Genomic DNA, 25,767 nt, shown 5'->3' with positions numbered 1-25,767 from the left:
CGTGCGCTTTCTCTACTTGCATCGAGCTGGGGCTACTTTTTGTGGTGATGCTGGGGCTCCTCAGTGCGGTCACTTCTCTTGCTGCAGAGCTCGGGCTCTAGGTGCACGGGCTTCAGTAGTTGTGACACACGGGCTCAATAGTTGTGGTGCATGGGCTTAGTTGCTGCGTGGCATGTGGGATCTTCCCGGACCAGGGATGGAACCCGTGCCCCCTGCATTGGCAGACGGATTCTTAACCACTGCGCCACCAAGGAAGTCCAATACCTAATTTTTTAATTTCTTGATTTTTCTGGGTTTTAATACCTAATTGTATTGCTTATATCTTTTATCTATATAATCTATTTATCTATAAATTCAACGTACATCCTTCCTTGGAGACTTCAATTTTCTTGAGATGGGAGTATTCTCTTTATTTCTTCCCTTTAGTTTCTTAGGAAAAGTTAATATTCCTTAGTTTTCATATTTAGCTTTATGGCAGCTTTTTCGATTGCCTATTTGAGACATTGATTTCGAAAGAGTGTTCTGGCAGTGGTAGATTACTTGTGAAAATATATCTAAATTTCTACCTGCTTGATTTTCAGGCCAGTTTATTTTTCCCTCTGTGGTCTCTACTCACTTGCCTCAGTTTTTACTGCTATTGCCTCAGTTTTTCCAGAGTTTTTGCCACTCAGAGACGCTTTCCTTCCTATTTCTTTAACACAATGTAGCCCGAGTAGTGAGAAAGATGATGACATATACACACCACACTTCTCATGGTGACTGGTTTTCGCACTGTTATTTCTTTTCTTTTAGCCAGTGAAACGAATACAGAAGACACAGACATGGTAGCCTTAATGCAGCCCTTATTAAGTATGTAGACAGGAGTGTCATTCAGTTATTTTTTTAGTGTTGCTGTATTATCACTTTTGGAGTTTTGGAGTCTAGGCATTTGAAGCTAATTTGAAGCAGAAAATTATGTATTTCTTCTAGTTTGTGTGTGTATGTATATTTAATTTTAGAGATCTGAATCATACACATATATTATCTATTCAATAAATTAAATATATAATTAGAAAAAATAAGATTTTTTCAAACTAAAAATGCAAAAAGTGACCTGTGATAATACAGGAAGGATGTGGTTAACAAAATTAACTGTAAAATAAGCTTTGCAGTAAGAAAAATGAAAGTTTTTCAAGCCTCACATTATATAAGTAAATGCAAAGGAGAATTTGTTTTTGTGAATGAAAGGATATTTTCATTGATTATGAGTGAGTCTCAGAGCATAGTGTGGAACCATATGCATTTATCCTTGTGAAACTTAATCTCACATTTCAATTTTTTAACCATCATCCAACCCTTTCCCTATTCAACCACTCTTAGAACTTAGTTATGGAATTTTTATGTTGCAGCTCTTGTGAGATAATAGTCATGGAATTTAAAGTGGTTTTGAAAGTTAGTGTGGGTTTAAAGAGTTTCTTAAAATAACCCCAGGAACATATGTATCCATTAATTATGAACATTTGGGATGAATCAATAATTGATTTCTTCTTCTTAATGAAGTTTCTTTTATACAATCTGGAATTATCTCCAGAGGTCTAGCTTTTCACTTAGTTCTTTTTCCTCTAAGTTATGTCATTAGGCATTTATTTGATTGAGGAGAAAGCTGTTTTGACAAATTACAAAAATGAGTAACATTATATGCAAGAGATTGTTTTTATTCTTTTTTAGTTCACAATTTTTAGCTGTGTAAATAGAACATTTAAGAAGCAGAGCAAAAGTGCAAAGTACCTGCAATCTAAAGGGAAATATTCCTCTCACAGCATTTTATTTGCTTTTTAAAAGACCAAACGCCATGGCGAATGTTCTACAAAAGACTGAAGTTAAACCACTGAAATCGCACAAATCTGAGTGTGAACACGGGTTGTTTGTGTCATCAAGGAGGCATGCAGTCGTGAAGTGAACATTTGTGTAACTGCCAGGCCCAGCACACTTTTAATAATCTCTATTTGTCAAAAGTGAACATTGTTTTATAAAAGGATGGAAATGTTTTTATTCTGCGCGTTAACTCTTTGCTCTGTTATTTGATTTGGAACCTTATAGGCCATTTGGAAAATATATAGCATGTTGAAATTCTAAAATTTTGTTTAATTTTAGACATGTGCAGGAAGTTTTATTACTGGTACTTGTTCTGAATTTCTAGCTTTAAATTTTGGTGAGACTGTTATACAAGTGCCTTGAAAGATATCTATGCTTTAAATATCTCATAAATCCACCTTATATTGATATTTATTCCTTGGAAAATAAAATTTCTTGGAAAAATATAAGAATAGAAAATGAACAGAATTCATTTTTTACAAAATCGAGTGCTCATTTAGCATCAGCATAGAAGAAGGCATTTAGGGAGAAATGTATCCACAGCAGGAGATTTCAGTAATCTGCATCTAAAGTGGCTTGATGGCTTTACTTTAGTAAATTCTGGCCATATGAAGAATTTTAAAATTAATGATCAGTTATTAACAGAGTGAGGTTATGGTAATTGTGATTTTCTTTTCTTTTTTGTGAATATAGGATGGGTTTAAAATATTGCGAGTACAGTGCCGTATTTGGATTCTTTATTGTCCACGATGACACTAAAGAATTTTAAAAGACTGAAGAAAGGTTCACTTATCAAAAGATCAGCACAATACACGTATAAAACTATGAAGTCTGAAAGATGAGGGTTTTACCAAATAAATTTGAAAAATTGTATAAACTACCTAGTTCTTAAAAGTAGGTACGTTTTTAATATAACTTGTCAGAACTTCGAATTCAGAGCAGTTTTCTTACAAAACATCTTCCTTTCACTTGAAGGAAGCATCTGTCTTTCACTCAAAAGCTACCCTAGGATAGATGTATTCACTTAAATGTATTCATCATATACTTAGTGCTGGAGGATGTTCTAGACATTTGGGATCTAAGTCCATCCTGTTGTAGAACTTATATTCCTCTGTAATCCAAATATCATAACATTTTTCTTTAAACATATATAATTATTTATACATAATTCAAGATATTCCTACTTGATATGCAATATAATTGGTTAAAATAATGTTGAATTTTTTTAAAGAGGATATTTTATGTGGTTTACTACAGTAAGGAGTATACATTACTAATATCTACAGGGCTGAATCAATGAGATATTTCTAATATTATTTATATATCTAAATTGAATGTTATTTATGCATCTAAATTTATTCATGAAAGCAAAAAAAAAAAGTAGCATTTATGATCATTGCAGTTTCAGATATTCAGTTGTTAAATATCAAAGAACCGAATCCAAGTTTACGGATTGTCTATACCTCTCTTGTACTTAGCCTTTTAGGCATTTCACTGTTTGGAAAGAAAAAGGGAAAATTAGTCAGTTTAGCTATTTGTATAGCAAGCTTACTGAGATGAGGCTAACCTCATCACAAATACTCTGGGGTTATTTTAGATTTTATATATTCATTGCTGTGCACATTTATAGTGGAATTTACTATACCTTATATCTCTTTCAGATTTATAAAATAAATGTTTTCTTGAAATATTTTGAGTGTAATATTTTTAATAAACGCTGTATTTTTGAACATGTATTTAGGCCTAGTTCTTTCAATAGTATAAAAATATCTGAAAAGTTATTTTTGTCTTAGCTAAGAAAGCTTTTAACCAACTTAGTATCTTGTGTTTTACCAGTTGCAGTGTAGTTGGAGTGATTTAACTATTCAAATACAGAGATTCCTACAGAGATTCCTAGCAAATTAAATGTTTGGTCAAACACAGAGGTGATGATTCTAGCTGAAAAATGAAGATTACTGGTTAAAATCTCATACTTTAGAAAACACTTGGAATACTACCTCCAATTTAGTATGTTTTTTGTTTTTTTAATTTTATTTATTTTTATTTATTGGTTGCATTGGGTCTTCATTGCTGTGCATGGGCTTTATATAGTTGCGGAGAATAGGGGGCTATTCTTTATTTCAGTATGCGGGCTTCTCATTGCGGTGGCTTCTCTTGTTGCGGAGCATGGGGTCTAGGCTCTTGGGCTTCAGTAGTTGTAGTGCACGGGCTCAGTAGTTGTGGCGCACGAGCTAAGTTGCTCCACGGCATGTGGGATCTTCCCAGACTAGGGCTCGAACCCATGTCCCCTGCGTTGGCAGGCAGATTCTTAACCACTGCACCACCAGGGGAGCCCTAGTATGATTTTTAATATCAAACAACTAAGTGAAAGTTATGTGTTTAATAATTAGAGTCTGAACATTTTTGAGATAACGTGAATTGAGTTTCATTTGCACTCTGGCCAATCAGGAGGTATTTGTTTTCCATTTGAAATTAAGTTTTAGAAGTGTAATCAGTAAAAACAAAAACTTTAAATTTTGCATTTGAATAAAGGTAAACTATGCCTGCCTTACTTATACTAACACCATATATTTCTGAAAAATTTTGTGCTACAACCTAGTATAACCTTTTTCTTCCCACTGAGTACATGTCTAGTACTTTATATTACAGAGTTTTCTCTTGCTGCAGAAAAAGCTTAGTAGGTTTTTAATAATATTTTATAGAATTGTATTGCTTATAAACATTTTCTTTCACTCTATTCACTTACACCTGTAAAACAGCATAAATATAAAAGCATAACACTACGCTATGTTTGAAAAAACAATGAACTCTAGAGCAAGCCTGACTGAGCAGCTCACTATAGTAGGAAAGCTAATTGTTACTGATACCCTTTGGAAAGTCACTTAACCTTTCTAATCTTCATCATTAAGGCCACTGCCTCTTGGTGGCTCAAGCAAACATTTTGGTTGGGAGGATGACTGATTCTTTATGGGACTTAGAGTCAACCCTGAAAGAAATTTCAGGGTGTGGCAGGAACGGTGCCCATCCCGTTCTCAGATTTTTTATCTGATCTCTGGAGACCAGTGGCTGGAAAGTTGCTTACTTACTTCAGCATCTCTCAGGTGGCAATTTTGGTCAGTCATCATGAATGGTAGATATTGGGTAGAATGTGTAATAACTATAGAAAGTATGAGGAAAGTATGCATTGCTTTCCTCTCTACTTAATTATTGAGAAAACTTTTTTTTCACTTGAAAAAACTACCTTACCTTGTTAGCTAAACCTTCTTCATTGATCTTAGTCCTGCTCCCTATATGCTCAACCACTAAATCCTATGCTGCCACTTTTTGCTAAGATAACATATATTAGGTGAACAGTAATTAATTATTGTGCTCAAGGCGCACTGTACACATTGTTTCCACTTTTTACTTGTATATGTTTATCAATGGAAGTAAATCAAACAGGCCTTCCCATTACCTCAGTCCCTGTATGTTCGACACCTAAAAAATTGTGTCCTTAGCTCTTTGTAGTTTTTAGCACACATAGCTTTGTTATTTTTTCACGGACCTAATTAACCTTCCTCCTTTGCTTAAAAATGTTCAGTCTGTCTTAGAGGGTTTGGTAGGAAATTTGCTATTGAGTCAGCATGAATTTATCACCACTTTTGAAAAAAATTACTGCGTAGAGTATGTAACCTACAAAATAATAGAGTAGCATCTTTATGTGTGAAAGCAAACACTTTAAAAAATTTTAGTAGTTTACAAAATATAACTTAGAGCTCATGATTTTATAAACCTGGTTACATGTCAGAATCACCTCAGAGATTCTGATTCAGAAGTTTAAGAGTGGGGCCCAGTACTCTCTTTTTTAAAAAACTGTCCCAGGGTGATTTTGATTCAGCCAGCCAAGTGCTTAGAAATGACCTCCGTGATTCACTATGGAAATGTAAACATTGCTCTGGGCAAAATAAAATACTGGGTGTTTTCATAGTTAAAAGGCTAAGCGTGCTTTTCAGGATGATACACTTTTAATCAAATCAGGTTCTACTTTACTTTCTTGTCTTGTGAGGAGTTTGAGAAAGCCCTTTAAATTTATCATAGTGGTCTTTGATATGTAATTTTTAGCACCTTGATGAAATAATTTGAAGTTCAGAGACAAAGCTTCTAGAGGACAAAGGGTGTGTTCATTTCACTTGCTTTTTTTTTTTTAAGCTCTTTATTGGAATATAATTGCTTTACACTCTTGTACCAGCTTTTGAGGTACACCAAAGTGAATCAGCTGTATTTATACATATATCCCCATATCCCCTCCCTCCTGCAACTCCCTCCCACCTTTCCTGTCCTGGCCCTCTAAGGCATCACCCATCATCGAGTTGATCTCCCTTTGTTATATAGCATCTTCCCACTAGCTATATGTTTTACAGTTGGTAGTGTATATATATCTGTGGTACTCTCTCACTTCGTCCCAGCTTCCCACCTCCCCAGCCCCGTGTCCTCCAGTCCATTCTCTGCATCTGCATCCTTATTCTTGCCCTGTCACTGGGTTCATCAGTAACTTCTTTTTTTTTTTTTTTGATTCTGTATATATGAGTTAACATACAGTATTTGTTTTCTCTTTCTGGCTTACTTCACTCAGTATGACAGACTCTAGATCTATCCACCTCATTACATATAGCTCCATCTCATCCCTTTTCATAGCTGAGTAATATTCCATTGTATATATATGCCACATATTCTTTATCCAGTCATCTGCTGATGGGCATTTAGGTTGCTTCCATGTCCTGGCTATTGTAAATAGTGCTGCAGTGAACATTATGGTACATGTTTCTTTTTGGATTATGGTTTTCTCTTGGTATATGCCCAGTAGTGGGATTACTGGATCATATGGTAGTTCTATTTGTAGTTTTTTAAGGAACCTCCAAACTGTTTTCCATAGTGGCTGTACCAACTTACATTCCCACCAACAGTGCAGGAGAGTTCCTTTTTCTCCACACCCTCTCCAACATTTGTTGTTTCCAGATTTTGTGATGATGGCCATTCTGATCGGTGTGAGGTGATACCTCATTGTGACTTTGACTTGCATTTCTCTGATGATGAGTGATGTTGAGCATCTTTTCATGTGTTTGTTGGCCATCTGTATGTCTTCTTTGGAGAAATGTCTATGTAGGTCTTCTGCCCATTTGTGGATTGGGTTATTTGCTTTTTTGGTATGAAGCTGCATGAGCTGCTTGTATATTTTGGAGGTTAATCCTTTGTCCATTGTTTCATAGGCAACTATTTTCTCCCATTCTGAGGGTTGCCTTCTAGTCTTGTTTATGGTTTCTTTTGCTATGCAAAAGCTTTTACGTTTCATGAGATCCCATTTGTTTATTCTTGATTTTATTTCCATGATTCTAGGAGATGGGTCCAAAAGCATCTTGCTTTGATGGATGTCATAGAGTGTTCTGCCTATGTTTTCCTCTAGGAGTTTTATAGTGTCTGGCCTTATATGCAGGTCTTTAATCCATTTGGAGTTTATTTTTGTGTATGGTGTTAGGAAGTGTTCTAATTTCATTCTTTTACATGTTGCTGTCTAATTGTCCCAGCACCACTTATTGAAGAGGCTGTCTTTTTTCCATTGTATATTCGTGCCTCCTTTGTCAAAGATAAGGTGCCTATATGTGTTTGGGCTTACTTCTGAGTTCTCTATTCTATTCCATTGATCTTCCTTTCTGTTTTTGTGCCAGTACCATACTGTCTTGATCACTATGACCTTGTAGTATAGTTTGAAGTCAGGAAGCCTGATTCTACCAACTCCATTTTTCCTTCTCAAGATTGCTTTGGCTATTCCGGGTCTTTTGTGTTTCCATACAAATCGTAAGATTTCTTGCTCCAGTTCTGTGAAAAATGCCATTGGTAATTTGATAGGGATTGCATTGAATCTGTAAATTGCTTTGAGTAGTACAGTCATTTTCACTATGTTGATTCTTCCAATCCAGGAACATGATATGTCCCTCCATCTGTTTGTGTCATCTTTGATTTCTTTCATCAATGTCTTAAAGTTTTCTGTATACAGATCTTTTGCCTCCTTAGGCAGGTTTATTCCTAGGTATTTTATTCTTTTTGTTGCAATGGTGAATGGGAGAGTTTCCTTAATTTCTCTTTCTGCTTTTCCGTTGTTAGTGTATAGGAATGCAAGAGATTTCTGCACATTAATTTTGTATCCTGATACTTTACTAAACTAATCAATGAGTGCTAGTAGTTTTCTGGTAGAGTCTGTAGGGTTTTCTATATATAATATCATGTCATCTGCAAAGAGTGACAATTTGACTTCTTCTTTTCCAATTTGGATTCCTTTTATTTCTTTTTCTTCTCTGATGGCTGTGGCTAAAACTTCCAAAACTCTGTTGAATAATAATGGTGAGAGTGGACACCCTTGTCTTGTTCCTGTTCTTAGAGGGAATTCTTTCAGTTTTTCCCCATTGAGAACGATGTTGGCTTTTGGTTTGTCATATATGGCTTTTATTATGTTGAGGTAATTTCCTTCTATGCCCATTTTCTGGAGAGCTTTTATCATAAATGGATGTTGAACTTTGTCAAAAGCTTTTTCTGGATCTATTGAGATGATCATATGGTTTTTATCCTTCAATTTGTTGATATGATGTATCACGTTGATTGATTTGCATATATTGAAGAATCCTTGCATCCCAGGGATAAACCCCACTTGATCATGGTGTATGATCTTTTTAATGAACTGACACTGCAGAAATACAAAAGATCATGAGAGACTACTACAAGCAACTACATGCCAATAAATTGGAGAACCTGGAAGAAATGGATAAATTCTTAGAAAAGTACAATCCTCCAAGACTGAACCAGGAAGAAATAGAAAATATGAACAGACCAATCACAAGTATGGAAATTGAGACTGTGATTAAAAATCTCCCAACAAACAAAAGCCAAGGGCCAGATGGATTCACAGGCGAATTCTATCAAACATTTAGAGACGAGCTAACACCTATCCTTCTCAAACTCTTCCAAACTATAGCAGAAGGAGGAACACTCCCAAACTCATTCTGCGAGGCCACCATCACCCTGATACCAAAACCAGGCAAAGATGTCACAAAAAAGGAAAATTACAGGCCAGTATCATTGATGAATATAGATGCAAAAATCCTCAACAAAATACTAGCTAACAGAATCACTTGCTTTTTATGTTGCTTTTACACTGCTAGGCACCCTGTGAGCCTCTAGTAAATCTTCAGTGATGAAGGCCATGGAGAAGCTTGGAATCCAGTTGAATTATTAGGCCATGCCTATTTGGCAGTGGCACAACTTCAGCTGTGGGCCCTGCCAATCTCTTCATTCTCTCTTTGGCTTGCAAACAGGCCCCTTCTGGAGAAGCTGCTCTCTGTTAAAGCAACACTTGATAATGCTCTAAGTGTTTGCATCCATTATGAATACTCTCTTAACTTTTAAACGTTGTGTGTACAATTGCTTGTTTTCTTAATGCTTTTTGACCCATCAGTAAACGCTAATAATAAGTGGTTGTCTTTGTAAAAGAGGTTAGTTTACATAAAATGTGTTCTTTGACTAGTATGAAGTACTTCTCTGTGTCCAAGACCATGATGATCCAGCCATTGATGTGTGTAAGAAGCTTCTTGGAAAATATCCAAATGTGGATGCTAGATTGTTTATAGGTAAGTAATAAATTCTACAGTAACCTTTTTGCTTTAATATATTGAATATAAGTAATCTTTGCATTAAGCTATAGGGTGCTAGACACCCATTGACGTTATTAGCGTGTTTGCTTTATGCATGTTTGTTAGATATATAGAAAGGTGTTTCTATCCTTTTGAAAAGACTTGTTATAAAGACAAAGTTTTTTTTATTTGTGTTTTTTTTTTATATCTGGGACCAACAAAATTACCCCAAATTATGTTTTACTTATCAATCAGACATGAGTCTGTTATTTTTGTTTCTTTAAAATTTTCAATCTATGGTCTTTTCTGTATCTCATTGATTATAATTGGCAGTGAGTGATAGAATTCATTTTTGTCGTATTGCAAAAAGAATATTTTTCCAAAAGCCTACAGGCTTATTTGAAAGACTCAAGAGTCTTTAGACTCTCGTTTATTATGAAATATTAATGCTTACTATTAATGCAGGCACTTAAGAATTAGAAAACTGAAACTAGTGAATTTTCAAAGATAAATGATATAATTTTACTTTTGAGAATGAACAGCGTTTTTCTAAAAATATTATTATGGGTAATAAGAAACATGATATTAAAGTATGTTTGTTTAAATTATTAAAAATGCAAGTACTTTTTACTACCCACTACTATGTATATGTATAATAGAAAATACTTTCAATATTTCATGAATCGTTCACTGCAGTACTTTTAAATTTTTAGGTGGCAAAAAGGTTGGCATTAATCCTAAAATTAACAATTTAATGCCAGGATATGAAGTTGCAAAGTATGATCTTATATGGATTTGTGATAGTGGAATAAGAGGTGAGGTTTTTCTTTTTTACTTTGTAACACTATTCATTCAATGATAAATTGCCAAGAGCAGTCTGAAAATACATTTATCAATCCTATTTGTTTGCCTAATAAAATAATTCATTTTATCATCATTTCATGGTACTATGTCAGGTTATACTTACCAAGATTTTAATTTTTTTGTGCTAACCTAGAATGTTACATGTATGAAAATGTTTTCATTTTGAAGAGAAAATTCCAACTATTAAAAAAAAATAGTCAGGGTCCATTATATAATCTATGAGCTTTTTCATAGGTGTAAGTTTTCCCTTATTCATGTGACACTTATCTTTTACTTTGATCTGTTTGTGGCATGCGCAGTATACTGTCTCATGCAAAGGGACAGAAGTTAATAGGTGCATATTTTACTAGAATTACATACATTTATTAGAATATGTTCATGGCTTTTTACTTAGCCGATTTTATCAGGAAGCCTTTTATATATTGAAATTATAATTTATACTTTTGCATTTTTAAACATAATAATTTCAGTGTTCTGTAATATTCTAGTATATTCTAATTACCTCAAGTTTTTCAGCCTCAACAGCTTGGGGCTGGGTAATTCTTTGTTGTCAGGGCTGTCTTGCAGGATGTTTAGCAGCACCTCTGGCCCCTACCCACTAGATGCAGTAGCCCCCCTCTGTTGGTTTCGACAACCAGAACTGTCTTTGGACATTGCCAAATGTCCCCCACAAGGCAGTTGAGAACCACCACCCAGATTCCATGCATTTAAGGTCCAAATACACTTCTATACAGTAGATTTAGTTTTTAAATACTTGAGGGAAATAAAAATGAAGTCTTATAAAATGATATGAGATTTTTGCTATTTAAAAATGGGACAATGATGTAAACTTTTATCAGCTTAAAATGCGCAAATTTGAAAATTAATAGTAAGTGTGGCACTGCTACTTAATTAGATCATTACAAATTTGTCAGTTCACAGTCAGAGGTTATGTTCATTTTTCACATTTGCTACCTTCAGTTGTTTACTATCATATATTTGTTATGTTTTCAGCATACAAATCTCCATCCAGTATATTCTCATTGAGTTCCAATTAGCAGTTTTAAGAGAGAGAATATCTCATACCCTCAGAAAGAGGAGGCTCATTTCCTATGGTTGAAATGGAGGAGTCAGAATGAACACTGAGAGGTCCTTTGACCTCTGCTCCTGTACCTTTTATACTAGGACACATTGTCCGTTATTCCAGTTTGGAGGTTCAGGAACAGGGGTTGTTAACGTTTTCAAGGTACATCTCGCCTCTGGTACATATTAGGTATATACCAGCCTGCAAATGTCCAGAATAAATTCACTACCGTAAGTTAGCCTTCTTTAAAATTTTGTATTCTACTCAGAAGGGTGATTTCATTAGACCCACATACAAAGAAAAACATTTATTAAGAATTTAATAACTCACACTATATTTTACATTCGTGGGCATTTTACTAAAAATAATTTTTTTTCCTCTCTCCCTCTGCATCTTTTTTTCTTTTGCATCATAGTGATTCCAGACACACTCACAGACATGGTTAACCAAATGACAGAGAAAGTAGGCCTGGTTCACGGGCTGCCGTATGTAGCAGACAGACAGGGCTTTGCCGCCACATTAGAACAGGTAAGTGCAATGGTTATAAATAATATTCTTGTTATCAGATCCCTAATCTCCCAGAAGCTTGAGACTATGCTGAGAGTTGGGATGAGCTCCCTGAAGTTAACTGTATTAAGTCTGCTTTAACCTGCTGAGTACTGGCATCTTCAAGTTGAGAGTAGCTGTTTTCATTAGTGAAGAAATGCTTGGGGCCCCAGAATCACTCACAGCTAAACTTCCTGTGCTCTGGCAATGAATGGCTATGCCCAGGAAACACCCTGTGGCCTCATTACCAGCTGAGCACAGTATATGCTTTTTCCTTATGGTTCTTAACTTTCAGTTCTAGAGTCCAGTTCCGGACTACTGACTTACATAAAAGTATGTGTTATGTAGTTCTTTTACAGAGCCAGTCTGAAAAGAATCCTTTTTAAATATCATGAATTATTTCAAATATATAAAAAAGGAAAATTGTTCATATAAGTCATTATAAAACCCAATTGATTTCCTTCTACAACGGATTTCTGAAAATTATCTGAGCAACTTATTTTATGTTTTCCATTTTTACTCCTCACCTTTTAACAGAAATACAAACTTATGTGTAGAAAACTATAAGTTATGGGGAAATATAATAAGCAAAAAAATCAAAACACAAACCACTCCCAGAACCCTACCAATTAGAGGAAGTTTCTAGTTTTAAAAATTAAGATTGTGTTTCTTTTAGCATTAGGACTCTCTCTCTCTCTCTTTTTTTTCCTATGTACCTTCTAAAAAACAAAGTTGAGATAATACTCAAAATAATTTGTATCTTATTTTTGTCACTTCATAAATTTTCCCTATATCATTAATATTATTTTGTAAAGGTATAATTTTTATTGGCTCTATCATAGTCTATTATATGTATATCTATACTTAACCATTCCTGTACTGTTAAACATTTAGGAGGAAAGACAATGTTATAAGGGAAAGATATATAGTTTCAGTCTCTAAATATACCAACTTGCTTTTAAGCATATCTGCATTTATATTCTTTTGAATTGCAGTCATCTGAGAGTAAAAGGTACATTGTAGAAACTTGCATTTAATCTTTGGCAATTTGAACCATGAGGTCTTTCTTAATATTGCCTATGGGTATACTTTCCCTGCTGGAAGAAATCATTAGTCTTAAATACAAGAGTTTTTGTTTAGTAAAAGAGACCTGGGTAGTTACTTTAAAATCAAATACTTTTTATTCTTATGCACTATGTTATGGTTTTGTTTTGGAAAATTCAACTGAATTTGTATGTCAGTAATACGTCTCCCAGATTATACCCACTCCCATAGTTCAGGGTTAATCACTAAAGGTCACTCTGTCATGAAGAGTGAATGGAAATAGGCCAGAGGAATTATTCCAGTCAGTAAAGAAATCCTGGGAGCCTTCAACACAGTACCTAGTCCCACCTCATTCCTAAAACCTCACTTAATACTTGCTAAAGGAATTAAGATGTGTGCTTCTGGTTTCAGAAGTTTGGTTCGCTTCTGTCCCACAGGTACGAGGGCTTCATTCCAGTCTGGACATAGGTTAGGTGGCAAGAAGCACATTCTTAATCTTATCTGAGAATTACCTTGTTCTATGCCATGTATGTGACTTCTGCCGTTGAGATCACTGCTCTCCATTTGCAGCTGGTGCTGCCCTCCATATCTGTGGGTTCTATATCCATGACTTCAACCAACCATAGATCGAAAATATTTGGGGGAAAAAAATTCCAGAAAGTTATAGAAAGCAAACGGTGAATTTGCCTTGAGCCAGCAACTATTTACATGGCATTTACGTTGTATTTACAGCTCTTTACATAGTATTTGCATTGTGTTTACAACTCTTTACATAGTATTTACATTGTGTAAGGTATTATAAGTAATCTGACAGGTGTAGATAATATGCAGATAGCATCAGTGGATTTTGGTAAAGGGCTCCTGGAACCAATCCCTGTAGGATACAGAGAGATGACTAATTAGAAAAGGCAGCATATCTGAGATGTAAATAATAAATAGGGTTTATATCTGATAAGTTGGGTGATGACTATTTTATTCTACTATTAATTTAGCAGTTTGCATTTCTCGTGACTTCAAAGCATATCTAGGAAAAGGGCAGTGAAATGGAAGACAGAATGTTAGTATCCACCCTGTTTATGAAAAGTACATTGAAAAATGGGGAAGTTGGGAAGCTCAGTGACTCGGGCAAGAAACAGCTAGCTCTAAAAGTACACAAGAAAAGGAATTAAGAATAGAATTATTCTGTTGGTTGATTTACCTATAAGTGTTGTGTGTGTACATGTGCATGTGTGTAGCCACATGCATACATATGCACATATACACATACATACGTATACCTATATATTCATATACCTAACATTCGGAAAACAGGACACAATAAATTATTTTTTAATAAATTTATTTGTTTATTTTTGGCTGTGTTGGGTCTTTGTTGCTGCATGCGGGCTTCCTCTAGTTGCAGCGAGCAGGGGTTTACTCTTCATCGTGGTGTGCGGGCTCCTCATTTCGGTGGCTTCTCTTGTTGTGGAGCACGGGCTCTAGGCACATGGGCTTCAGTAGTTGCAGCACATGGGCTCAATAGTTGTGGCTCACAGGCTCTAGAGCACAGGCTCAGTAGTTGTGTCACACAGGTTTAGCTGCTTTGCAACATGTGGAATCTTCCCAGAGCAGGGCTTGAACCCGTGTCCCTTGCCTTGGCAGGCGGATTCTTAACCACTGTGCCACCTAGGAAGTCCTGGGACACATTAAATATTAATATTTTATATGTCAGTGAGTAGTATTTTTACCTATCTTATTTAAATCCAAATTAAGTTTTACTTCAGTAAATCTTGAAATCTTGGAGTTCTAGAGAAGACAGTATTTATTTGAGAATAAAATATACTTTTCCCACCTAGAAGTAAATACTTTTTTGTAATGGTGATAATAACAAGAGTATCAATCAAATACAAAATTACTGATTGCTTGCTATATGTGAATATTATTTTGTACCACTTTTTATTCAGGTGGTTTACATAAGAATAATAGAGTATTCACCCAATCATTCTTAAATTCATTAGGAAAAAGAATTTATAAACATCATACTTTTAACACAAAATTCTAATTATATACATTTTTTTTGGTTTTGTTTTGGCAGGTGTATTTTGGAACCTCTCATCCAAGGTCCTATATCTCTGCCAATGTCACTGGTTTCAAATGTGTGACAGGAATGTCTTGTTTAATGAGAAAGGATGTGTTAGATCAAGCAGGAGGACTTATAGCTTTTGCTCAATACATTGCTGAAGATTACTTTATGGCCAAAGCAATAGCTGACCGGTAAGAAAACTAAATTAAATTAGGCTGTTGTATTTTTGGTTTCTAACTTTTGTTGGTTTATTCTATTTGTTAAACCCATGGATTAAGAGCAATTTTATTTTTTGCTAGTGAGTACAAGAATAGTTTAATATTTTTAGAGTGTAATTCCCATTAATTATTCAGGTATGTACTAATGAAGCAAATAAATGTTCTAGTTTCTCTACATTCTTCAGATTAATGTGGTTTTGAGAACAGTATGGAGTTGCCTTAAAAAACTAAAAATAGAGTTACCATATGATCCTGCAATCCCACTTCTGGGCATGTATCTGGAGAAAACTCTAGGTTGAAGATACACGCACCCCAATGTTCATAGCAGCACTATTTGCAATAGCCAAGACATGGAAGCAACCTAAATGCCCATCAATAGGTGAATGGATAAAGAAGATGTAGTCCGAATATACAATGGAATGTTACTCAGCCATAAAAAGCAATGAAATAATGTCATTTGCAGCAACATGGATGGACCTAGAGATTATCATATTAAGTTAAGTAAGTCAGACAGAGAAAGACAAATATCACATAATATCACTTGTAGGTGGAATCTAAAAAAGTGGTACAAATGAACTTATTTACAGAACAGATGTAAACTCACAGACATAGAAAACAAACCTACATTTACCAAAGTGGATAGTTGGCAGTGGGGCAGGGGAGATAAATTAGGAATTAGGGGTTAACATAGCCACACTACTATATATAAATAGGTAAACAGCAAGGACCTACTCTATAGCATATGTGTGTGTGTGTGTATACGTGTATGTGTATATATATATATATATATATATATATACACACACACTGAATATATTCTCTCTCTATATATATATATACACACACGTACACATACTGAATCACTTTGCTGTGCACTTGAAACTAACGCAACATTGTAAATTAACTATATGTCAATTAAAAAGTAAAATAAAATAAATACATTTAAACCCTAAAAAAAAAAATCTGTGGTTTGAAGTGATTAAGTTGAAGCTTCTCTGTGATTGTAAATTTTCATTATTATGGATGTAAATTTTTAATGTGTTTTAGAAGAATTAAAAATATCAGTGTAGTCATTAGCCAGTAGGTGAAAATTTAAAGAATATGATTCTATCTAAAAATGGTACTGATGAACTCAGTGACAAGAACAAGGATGCAGATACAGAGAATGGACTGGAGAACTCGAGGTATGGGAGGGGGCGGGAGGTGAAGGGGAAGCTGAGACGAAGCGAGAGAGTAGCACAGACATATATATACTACCAACTGTAAAATAGATAGTCAGTGGGAAGTTGTATAACAAAGGGAGTCCAACTCGAGGATGGAAGATGCCTTAGAGGAGTGGGACGGGAGGGTGGGGGGGACTCAAGGCGGGGGGAGTCAAGGAAGGGAGGGAATACGGGGATATGTGTATAAAAACAGATGATTGAACTTGGTGTACCCCCAAAAAAATAATAAAAAAAAAAAAAGAGAAAAAAAAATTGCACACTGAAATCTAAAATAAAAAAAAAAAAGAATATGATTCTAAATTTTGAAATTTCTCAGTAGATTATTTGATACTTTGCGAAGAAGCCGCCTAATTGAATCACGTGATTGGCTTAACATTTCTCTATCACAAAATGACCCTCATTTGCTTTTTTAAAGAGGGTCGTTTCCTTGTGTGATAATTTACTAAAGATGCGATCTTAAAAATTGAAGTATATTTTTAAACTTCTCTCCTGATGGTGTTAATGTGGTCCATGGTGTCACAGTGTTTCTCATGAGATACAGAAGACCACTTTTGGTTTCACACACACCCCACCACCACCATCCCCACCCCTTTTGTTGTTGTTGTTAATAGCATTCAGAGACTAAACTATTAAACATAGGACCCACTCCATTTGGTACTTTCAGAATGTCTGTATTTTAAGTTTATTAAACTGTGAACTGAGGAGCTGTAGTTCCTTCCAGTTCTTAGGTGGTGCTATCATAGGCCTCTAATGACTAAAATATGTATAAGTATGAAATACCCTATGTAGGGTGCTGTCCTGCAATGAGGCTCACCCTGAACACTGGTGGTTGCTCACTTTTTTTTTTTAATTAAAGTATAGTTGATTTACAGTGTTATATAGTTTTAGGTGTACAACATAGTGATTCAGTGTTTTTATAGATCATACTGCATTTAAAGTTATAGCAAAATAATGGCTGTATTTCCCTGTGCTGTACAAGGTATCCTTGTTGCCTGTTTATTTTATTATACATAGTAGTTTGTATGTCTTCATCCTGTTGCCCTATCTTGCTCCTCCCTCCTTCCCTCTCTCCACTGGTTCTTTAAGTCTATGAGTCTGTCTCTTTTTTGTTTAGTCATTCATTTTTTAGATTGCATATATAAGTGATGACAGAGTATTTGTCTTTTTCTGTCTCACTTATTTCACTAAGCATGGTACCCTCTAGGTCCACCCACATTGTTGCAAATGGCAGGGTTTCATTCTTTTTTGTGGCTGAGTAATATTCGTGTGTCTGCACGCACGCGTGCATGTGTGTGTGTGTACACTGTGTGTATATACATACACATCACATCTTCTTTATCCATTCATATGTTGATGGACTGGTTGCCTCCATATTTTGGTTACTGTAAATAATGCTTCTTACTCTCTATAGTGATGAATAAATGTATAACCAGTCATGCTTGCATGTGTTCATCACCGTAGCTCTTTTTATAATTGTCTTAATTTTCAGAGGTTGGAGGTTTGCGATGTCCACTCAAGTTGCAATGCAAAACTCTGGCTCGTATTCAATTTCTCAGTTTCAGTCCAGAATGATCAGGTAAATTAGCTGGCTTCTTTTTGTACTTTTTTAAAAGAAAAGGGGAGGGGGTTTAATTTTTACATGCTCCTAACTTGGTTTAAAAAAAAAACAAAACAAAACTGAAAGTTAGATTTTGTTTAGTTCCAGAAAACTTCTTTATTAAAATTTAGTTAATGTCTAAATGTATTTTCTTTCCTGTGTAACACTGAAAGCTTCCAAAAAAGAGATGTTGAGACTTTGAATTTTTTTATGCCATCTCTATTTTCTGACTTTCTCCCCTTTGAATTTTTTTCTGGTCTTTATTCATCAGAGCATAGGCCATACAAATGAACTGAAGACTTTTTTCTTTTGAGATACTAAATAAAAGTAGAAAAGAGATTTATTAAATACTCTTTAAAGTTTATATAAAAGGCCTTTATATAGCAGGGTAAAATGCTGATCATTTGGGAAAAAATTAATTAGTCTTATAACCAGGCTGTTGTTTAAAGAAAATCCTTTTTTGTTTGTTTGTTTAAGGTGGACCAAATTGCGAATTAACATGCTTCCTGCTACAATAATTTGTGAGCCGATTTCAGAGTGCTTTGTTGCCAGTTTAATTATTGGATGGGCAGCCCACCATGTATTCAGATGGGATATTATGGTATTTTTCATGTGTCATTGCCTGGCATGGTTTATATTTGACTACATTCAACTCAGGGGTGTCCAGGTATGTGGATAGGCTTGAGAAAGTTGGCAGTCATTTGGTGGAACTAAAATGCTTTTGATTTAGAAAAGGTTGAAGAAAGTCTATCTAAAACCATTTTTCAGCCTCCCAGTAAAGGTTAAAATCAGGTTTAAGCATTACTTTCCTTAGTGGAATGTGGACAGAAAATGGAACTTGATCTTCAACTTTCAGTTGGTTATACAATCACTTTTATTAAGGCTCCAAAAAAACCACAAAATGATGTTAAGCAAATCAGCAAGTCTTCAGATTAAGAATATGTTAGGATAGCAGTTATTTCAATGCTGCTTCTACTCCTGATTCACATTTTCTTAACCAATATAGCATGACAGTTGTCTTAAGAAGTAGACTTGACTTTATATAGTGTATTGAAAAGCGTGAAACTGAAGAATTTCGTTTTTTAGCTGTCTGTAGTCTGACAGTCAATAATTGATTTCTTTAATTCCTAGGGTGGCACACTGTGTTTTTCAAAACTTGATTATGCAGTCGCTTGGTTCATCCGTGAATCCATGACAATATACATTTTTCTGTCGGCCCTGTGGGACCCAACGATAAGCTGGAGAACTGGTCGCTACAGACTGCGCTGCGGAGGCACAGCCGAGGAAATCCTGGATGTATAACTACAGCTCTGTGACTGTACATAAAGGAAAAAAGAGAAGTATTATAAATTATGTTTATATAAATGCTTTTAAAAAAAAAATCTACCTTCAGTAGTTTTATCACATGTATGTTTTGGTAACTGTTCTTTAATTTATTTTGCATGGCAATTGCATCTGTGAAAAGGAAAAAAAAAACAAAAAAACACATCTGTAGTCTTGGCCAAAAGGTTATACGTTATTTTGTGGAAGCAGAGAATCAAGAGAATTGGTTCTAGGAACCTGGGTTCAGTTTTTGTTGTTGTTTGTTTGTTTATTTTTTTTAAATACATAAATAAATCTCTCTATATATGAATGTTCTGCAACAAACACTATGACAGTATCCTTCAGTAGAGAAAGTTTCTTATTGGTGAGTACACTCTTTTAGAACATGTATGGGATGGCAGCAGCTTTGTTTGGGGGGTTAGAAAAGACTAGAAGGTGTGATCCCTTTTCATGTCTAAATTGAAAGGTGTTACGCAGTGAACTGCCCGCAGTGAGGTACTAACTGAGAAACTTTTTCATGCTTTATGCCTACCTCTTGTAGTCGTTGCAGAGCAAATATAAATTGTGATATGGTAGCTAGGCCTTGCAAAAACAAACGGAAAAACTTTTAAAATAATAATAACAAAAGAGCTGGAGTCTAGTATTTATATGAATCTGTGAGAAATATTTTTTCGGTCTCACCGCAGTGAACCAAAAGTGGTTGAGTTTGGTTTTTAATTGTAGCCATGTCTCGAAGGCGTCCTTTTTGACCAACTCTCGTTGGTTCTGTCTTGAACCATTGTTAATCACTGTGCTGGTAAATCTTTCCTTCCCTGCTCCTCACCTGACGCACCCCATCTTTCCTTAACTTTCAGCGGGGGGTGGGGGTGGGGTGGGGGGGTTGTTTTCGTGTGAGTGGATGTTTTGATAGTTGTGAAGAAAAACGCATTTCAGACACATTTCACACATGAGCTATTTTCTTACACAGTCTGTCTTATTGTTAAAAAAGAATGTAATTTCATGATACAGGTATTTAATATCTTTTTTAAGTAAATAAATATTCTAGCCTTCAATAAGTAAATTGCAATAGAGTATTAAGAGGGGACAGGATGAGTTTTGCTCTTAAAACTAATCAGTATCAAACTAAGTCTACTGTGTGTTTTGTTTTGTTTTTTTAATTTACTGTTAGTCTAGTCTTATTTAAATTGGATGTTTGTATTCCAGTTTGTATGACAGAATAGACTAGAGCAGTGCCGGCTGTAAACGCATGCTGTATTTCACTCTTCTCTCCCCATCACGCCGCCAAACTCGCTTGTCAGGTTGTGCTTAACTTGTGGTGAACTGGACTTGTTTTTGTTTTAAAAACAAAAAAAATGGGCAAAACGTAAGGGACAGTGCATAAGCCTTTTTTTTTTTTCTTTCTTTTTTCTTTTTTTTTTTCGTGGAATTTTTGCTTTTCGCTCAGGATCAGGTGGCATGTTGTCCTTATGAACACCTGCTGCAGGGCTGATACTGGCAATATGGCAGCTTCAAACTCCGTTACTGCAATTTCCATGTCAAAGCGTAACATGTCACATCTTAGCAATAACTAGATATTTATAAAAAAATGAACACTTTTTCACTTCACTGAGCCAATTTCATTTAATTTTCTAATGAGTACATACATGGTTTAAATTGCAGTATATCTGTAAATGTGTATACACTGTGTATACACATATACACGCTTTCTCTGGGCCAAACTGCTTCATTCGGTTCTTTGTGGGTTTTTTTGTTGTTGTGTTTTTGTTTTTGTTTTGCCTTATGATGAATCTGTTTGAAGGGCATTTTCTTCATGAACAAAGGCTTTCATGCATATTCCTTTCTCCATGAAATGGAGGCAGTATTGTTCCCTGAGGAAAGTTGCACAGTGAAAACCAGTCTAGTTGTGACCCACCCTGTTTATTTTTTTAAGTCACTATCACACAAGCTGAATTATGCTGACCATGTTTGTAATTTGTTGGTTTGTTTAACGAAGTTTGGTTGATGCCATCCTTTGCACTGCTGAAGTGAAATCTTGCTTATTCCTTAGCTTTTTGCTGATCTCAGTATGGGCAGTGTAAGAACAAAACCAAAATGGCTGGACAGACTTCTTGTGTTTGTAAATATAAAAAAAAATGACTGTTCTGTATATGTGTTTTTTTTTATGTGATAGTGGAGTATTTCCTTCCAGTGAAGCTTCACTTAAGCAGACAGAGTGATTCTTTGTTTAGCAAGTTTAGAATGATGATAAAATGATTAAAAATAATATAAGTGTTATTATAATGATGAAGAAAGCATCACAGTAGAACTGTAGGAATCCAGATTTAATAAACTGTCTTTAAAAAAAAGTGTCTAGAATATACCATGTTTATTATTTAAAAATCATTGTCTTAAGTTTTTTGTTCAAAAAATAAAAATTTGAATACAATCAAAACATTAGCAATAATGTATTTTTGTGTCATGTCTTTTATATTTTTGTAAATAATCTAACGTGCTCCACCATTCACAGCAGAATTATTTGAAGAATAATTTTGAAATCTTCCCTTTACCTATGCTACAGGTGAGATGTATGACTTAAAAGTCAGACTTTTCTGTGTTGGTTGCATGTTAGAATCACCTGAAGAACTTTTTTAAAAAATACAGATGCCTGGGCCCTGCCTACAGAGTCTGGTTTAATTATTCTGGGTGGAACCTGAGCACTGCTCTTTGTTCTGTGCAGGCAGATTTGAGAAGTCCTGGCCCATCGTAACATTTAGAAAAGGCTCAGTGGTCCTTTAGTCCCGTCTCACCTGCACTTACAACCTGAACTCAGCCTTTGCGATCTTACCACCCAATGGCGAGGAAAGGCAAATCCAAGGAAAAGAATGTTATGGCTTAGCTGCTGGAGACCTAAAAGAGAAATAGACTATGTGATACCCCACACGCTGCCCAGGGTCACGCTCCTCCCAAGCTTAGAGGCACCCCCAGGTCTGTTTTACCAGAGAAGAATGCTCTTAACTGGAGAGCCAATCCCAGGGGAGAAAGACTCTAGAAGGGATTTGGCCATGGCCTGCCAGAGGCCCCACTCCTAACACCTTGACCCAGTAACTAAGCTCATTCCTCCTGGTTTGTAAAGTATACTTCTAACCCTAACATTTAAGAAATGATCAACAAAAAGTTGTGTGTTAAGTCTTAGAGTTTTATAGCTAGGCAAACTTTGCAGAGCCCAGGCCCTTATTTTAGAGTAAAAGGCTGAGACGCCCACTGTGAAAGCTGTGTCCACAGGTGGACAGTTGTCAGCAGAGCTGGGAGTGGCCCCGGCATCTGTCAGGTCCCAGCGTTGTAGGTCACTCCACTAGGTCCTGCTGTTTAAAGTTCTGCCTATTACAGCTTTAAAGCTTGTTATATAAACCTTAAAAAACATGTTTAAATCCATAATTTCAATAACCATATATGCCAACTCTTAAATTGTTCTAGAGAACCAAATTCAAACCTGCCAGACAAGAATGTAATTACAAAGCTAATTTAAGGTAAATGTTTTACATATATTATTTGATAGATAAGATTAGTAAATGATTTGGACATTTCCTTCTCATATTTGGTAGGATATAGTGTTTGGATTGTTCATTCATTTCAAGTTATAGTTTATGACTACAACTACCTCTTTTTGTTGGAAAGGAAGCAAACATTGCAAAATGGTGAGCAGTTAATTATCCCTGCAGAGCTGCAAGGAATGCGCTTGAGTAATTTGCCTTAAAATACAAATATCGCAAGATAGCTTAGAATCACTATCTCCACATTTTCTAAAAACAAATAAAAATATATAACTTTAACAGTTTCTTGAGCAGCTAGTTGCCTAAGAACCAAAATGTGCTAAATACTTTGCATGACCCCTGCCCTTTCCTAGGAGAGATTGGTAGAGACTGGGGGGGGGGGTTTCATGTGCTTTGCTGTTTAGTATATTTATCACTGAGACATCTGTGCTGGGACATCCCTGGTGGTTCAGTGATTAAGAATCCGCCTGCCAATGCAGTGGACACAGGTTTGATCCCTGAGCCGGGAAGATCCAACATGCCGTGGAGCAACTAAGCCCGTGTGCCACAACTACTGAGCCTAAAAAAAAAAAGACATCTGTGTGAACAGCATGGACTTGTAATTAAACAATTTAAGGACATCATTTCTTTATACCAGGACTGGAAGTATCTGTTCTGCCCTCCCCTGCTGCCTCCCTTCCTCCCATTGCCACCTTGTTTTTACTTTGTTTCCTTATCCTTGGCATCAGCCCTGGAACTTCTGTCATCTTCCCTCACGGCTGACCAACACCAAGCCAGTGGAAGGAACATAGGCAGGATGTTAGAGAATTCTGCAGACCATTGATGGCCGCTCTGGAGCATGAAAAGGCGTAGGCTTGGGAGTCATTTACATAGACCTGATAGCTGAAGACACTGAGTGTGATAACCAAAGACAGTGTCAATGGATGGGAGCTAAGGACAGAATCCTGAGGACCTATTCATACATCCCTTGGCAGAAAAGCATCCAGGAAAAGAGGCTGCCCTTGTGGAGTCAGACAGCCTTTTGGTAGCTGTGGGATTTGGGGCAGTTTACTTAATCTTTCTGAGCTTGCATTTATTAACCAGGTGGAAATGGAGAGATGATGTATATAAAGTGATAGTTAGTTCCTCCCCCCTTTGAAAGAAGAGAGAAGTAGTAAGAGGAGTGCCACAGGTGCCTTAGATTTGAAGAAGGAAATGGTCAGTGGGTCATGAATGAAAAGGAATGAAGGCTGGTGAGTTCAAGAGCAGACGTATTTCCTGCAGTGTCACCAGTATTGTTGGATTTCAGGCCATTGTGAATTGTCCAACAATGATAGGTGAAGTGTCAGCATGTGAGAACATAGCTTCCTTATAGATGGTCTGTCTTGTTTTACATTATATTTTTTCAGGGAAAGAGAGAAGGGTGGGGGGAGACTGGGATACCAAATTGTACACTCTAAATATATGCAGTTTATTGTAAAAAATAAGTTAACAAAAAATCTTCAAGAGACATTAAAATGCAAATATGTGGTTTTCCAAAATAATATACATCACTTGGATTTTTGTCATTTCCTTAAGTTTGTAGTCTTATTGCTTCTGGGCTAAGCTCATCAATTACTTCCTGGTAGTATTAAATTCAGTATTTAAATTGGTAATCACACGATCATTATACATATATATGCTTTTGTTACACTGCTGATTGAATAAAGATTTTAAGAGCAAAAAAAAAAAAAAAGAGAGAAGGGTGGGATGTTCAGAGAGAGCTGGAAATTGCTCCTGACCTTGAGAGTAACCATCTGGCTCTTATAACAAAAAAAAAGTTTTAAGAATGGCTGTTCTGGGAATTCCCTGATGGTCCAGTGTTTAGGAATTGATGCTTTCACTGCTGAGGGCCTGGGTACAATCCCTGATTAGGGAACTAAGGTCCCACAAACTGCATGGCACAGCCAAAAAAAAAAAAAAAAAAGAAAAGAATGGCTCTTCAGTAGAGTGGAAGGAACAGAAATCAGATTACTGGGGCTTAAGGAGCTGGTGAGCAAGAAATAAAAGCTATGCGTACAGATACTTGGAAAAATTGCCACAGTGATACCTTTCCAAGGTCCCAAATCCTAGGCTGAAAAGAATTCTGACTTGAATTTCTTACAGAGTAAAGTCAGAAAGAGACAGTGAAGGGTAATTATTCCTCTAAATCTTCTAGTCCTGTACCTTTATTCAAGATCAATCTGTCTACACCATGGTCAGCATCCAATAAAAAGTTTTTGGTTCCCCAGTCCTGCCCAGAGTCTGCCAGAGTCTGCACATTTTTAGTTTGTTCTTCTTTTGCTTTTTTTTTTTTTTTTTTTGCTTATTGTAGCCCCTGCTCTGTTTCCATATTGACCTAGAGCTTAACCTCTAACTTTGGCTTCTCTTTCTGACCCCGTGTTCCTCAGCATCACTCAAAGTCCTTCCTTTTCTCACTTCATTCCAACTTCTCTCCCCACCCCCCACCTCCCCACCCCCGTTCTCCAAATTGAACCAGTACTTCCTTCTTATGCTGTTTCCTTGGCCCGAAAGGTCATCTCTCTCCCTCCATCATCATTTTCTCTGCCTATTGGGATCCCCTGCCCTTTAACCCTTAATTCACATTCAGTCCAGGACCTCTCCAGAATGCTGTGTACCTACATTATTGTCTGTTTTGTCAGGCATTTTACTTTGTGTCTTCGAGTTACTTCCAGCTTTATAAGGGCCTGAACTTGGCATGTCTCTGTCTTCATTTCTGTGCCTGTTTGTCTTTTCATCTCTCCCTGCCCTCCGGGTACTTTCACAT

General features: G+C 35.9%; 1 protein-coding gene across 2 annotated transcripts in view; it reads left to right on the top strand.

The window, feature by feature from the left end:
• The window catches only part of UGCG (UDP-glucose ceramide glucosyltransferase), a 41,363-nt gene extending 19,470 nt beyond the window's left edge, over positions 1-21,893 (top strand). The window contains exons 3-9 of one of the 2 annotated variants that reach the window (XM_057721401.1): positions 9,407-9,509; positions 10,226-10,327; positions 11,855-11,967; positions 15,104-15,282; positions 18,022-18,108; positions 18,607-18,796; positions 19,261-21,893. In XM_057721401.1, coding sequence (XP_057577384.1) covers positions 9,407-9,509; positions 10,226-10,327; positions 11,855-11,967; positions 15,104-15,282; positions 18,022-18,108; positions 18,607-18,796; positions 19,261-19,431 — 945 coding nt within the window. In that variant the 3' untranslated portion in view covers positions 19,432-21,893. The remainder of the gene's footprint in view (positions 1-9,406; positions 9,510-10,225; positions 10,328-11,854; positions 11,968-15,103; positions 15,283-18,021; positions 18,109-18,606; positions 18,797-19,260) is intronic. The other variant, XM_057721402.1, reaches the window with a different exon arrangement.
• Positions 21,894-25,767: the final 3,874 nt, after the last annotated feature.

Source organism: Hippopotamus amphibius, chromosome 2, assembly GCF_030028045.1.
Source record: "Hippopotamus amphibius kiboko isolate mHipAmp2 chromosome 2, mHipAmp2.hap2, whole genome shotgun sequence".
Taxonomy (NCBI): Eukaryota; Metazoa; Chordata; class Mammalia; order Artiodactyla; family Hippopotamidae; genus Hippopotamus; species Hippopotamus amphibius.
The sequence above is the reverse complement of the archived record's forward strand: the minus strand, read 5'-3'. Positions and strand labels throughout refer to the sequence as shown.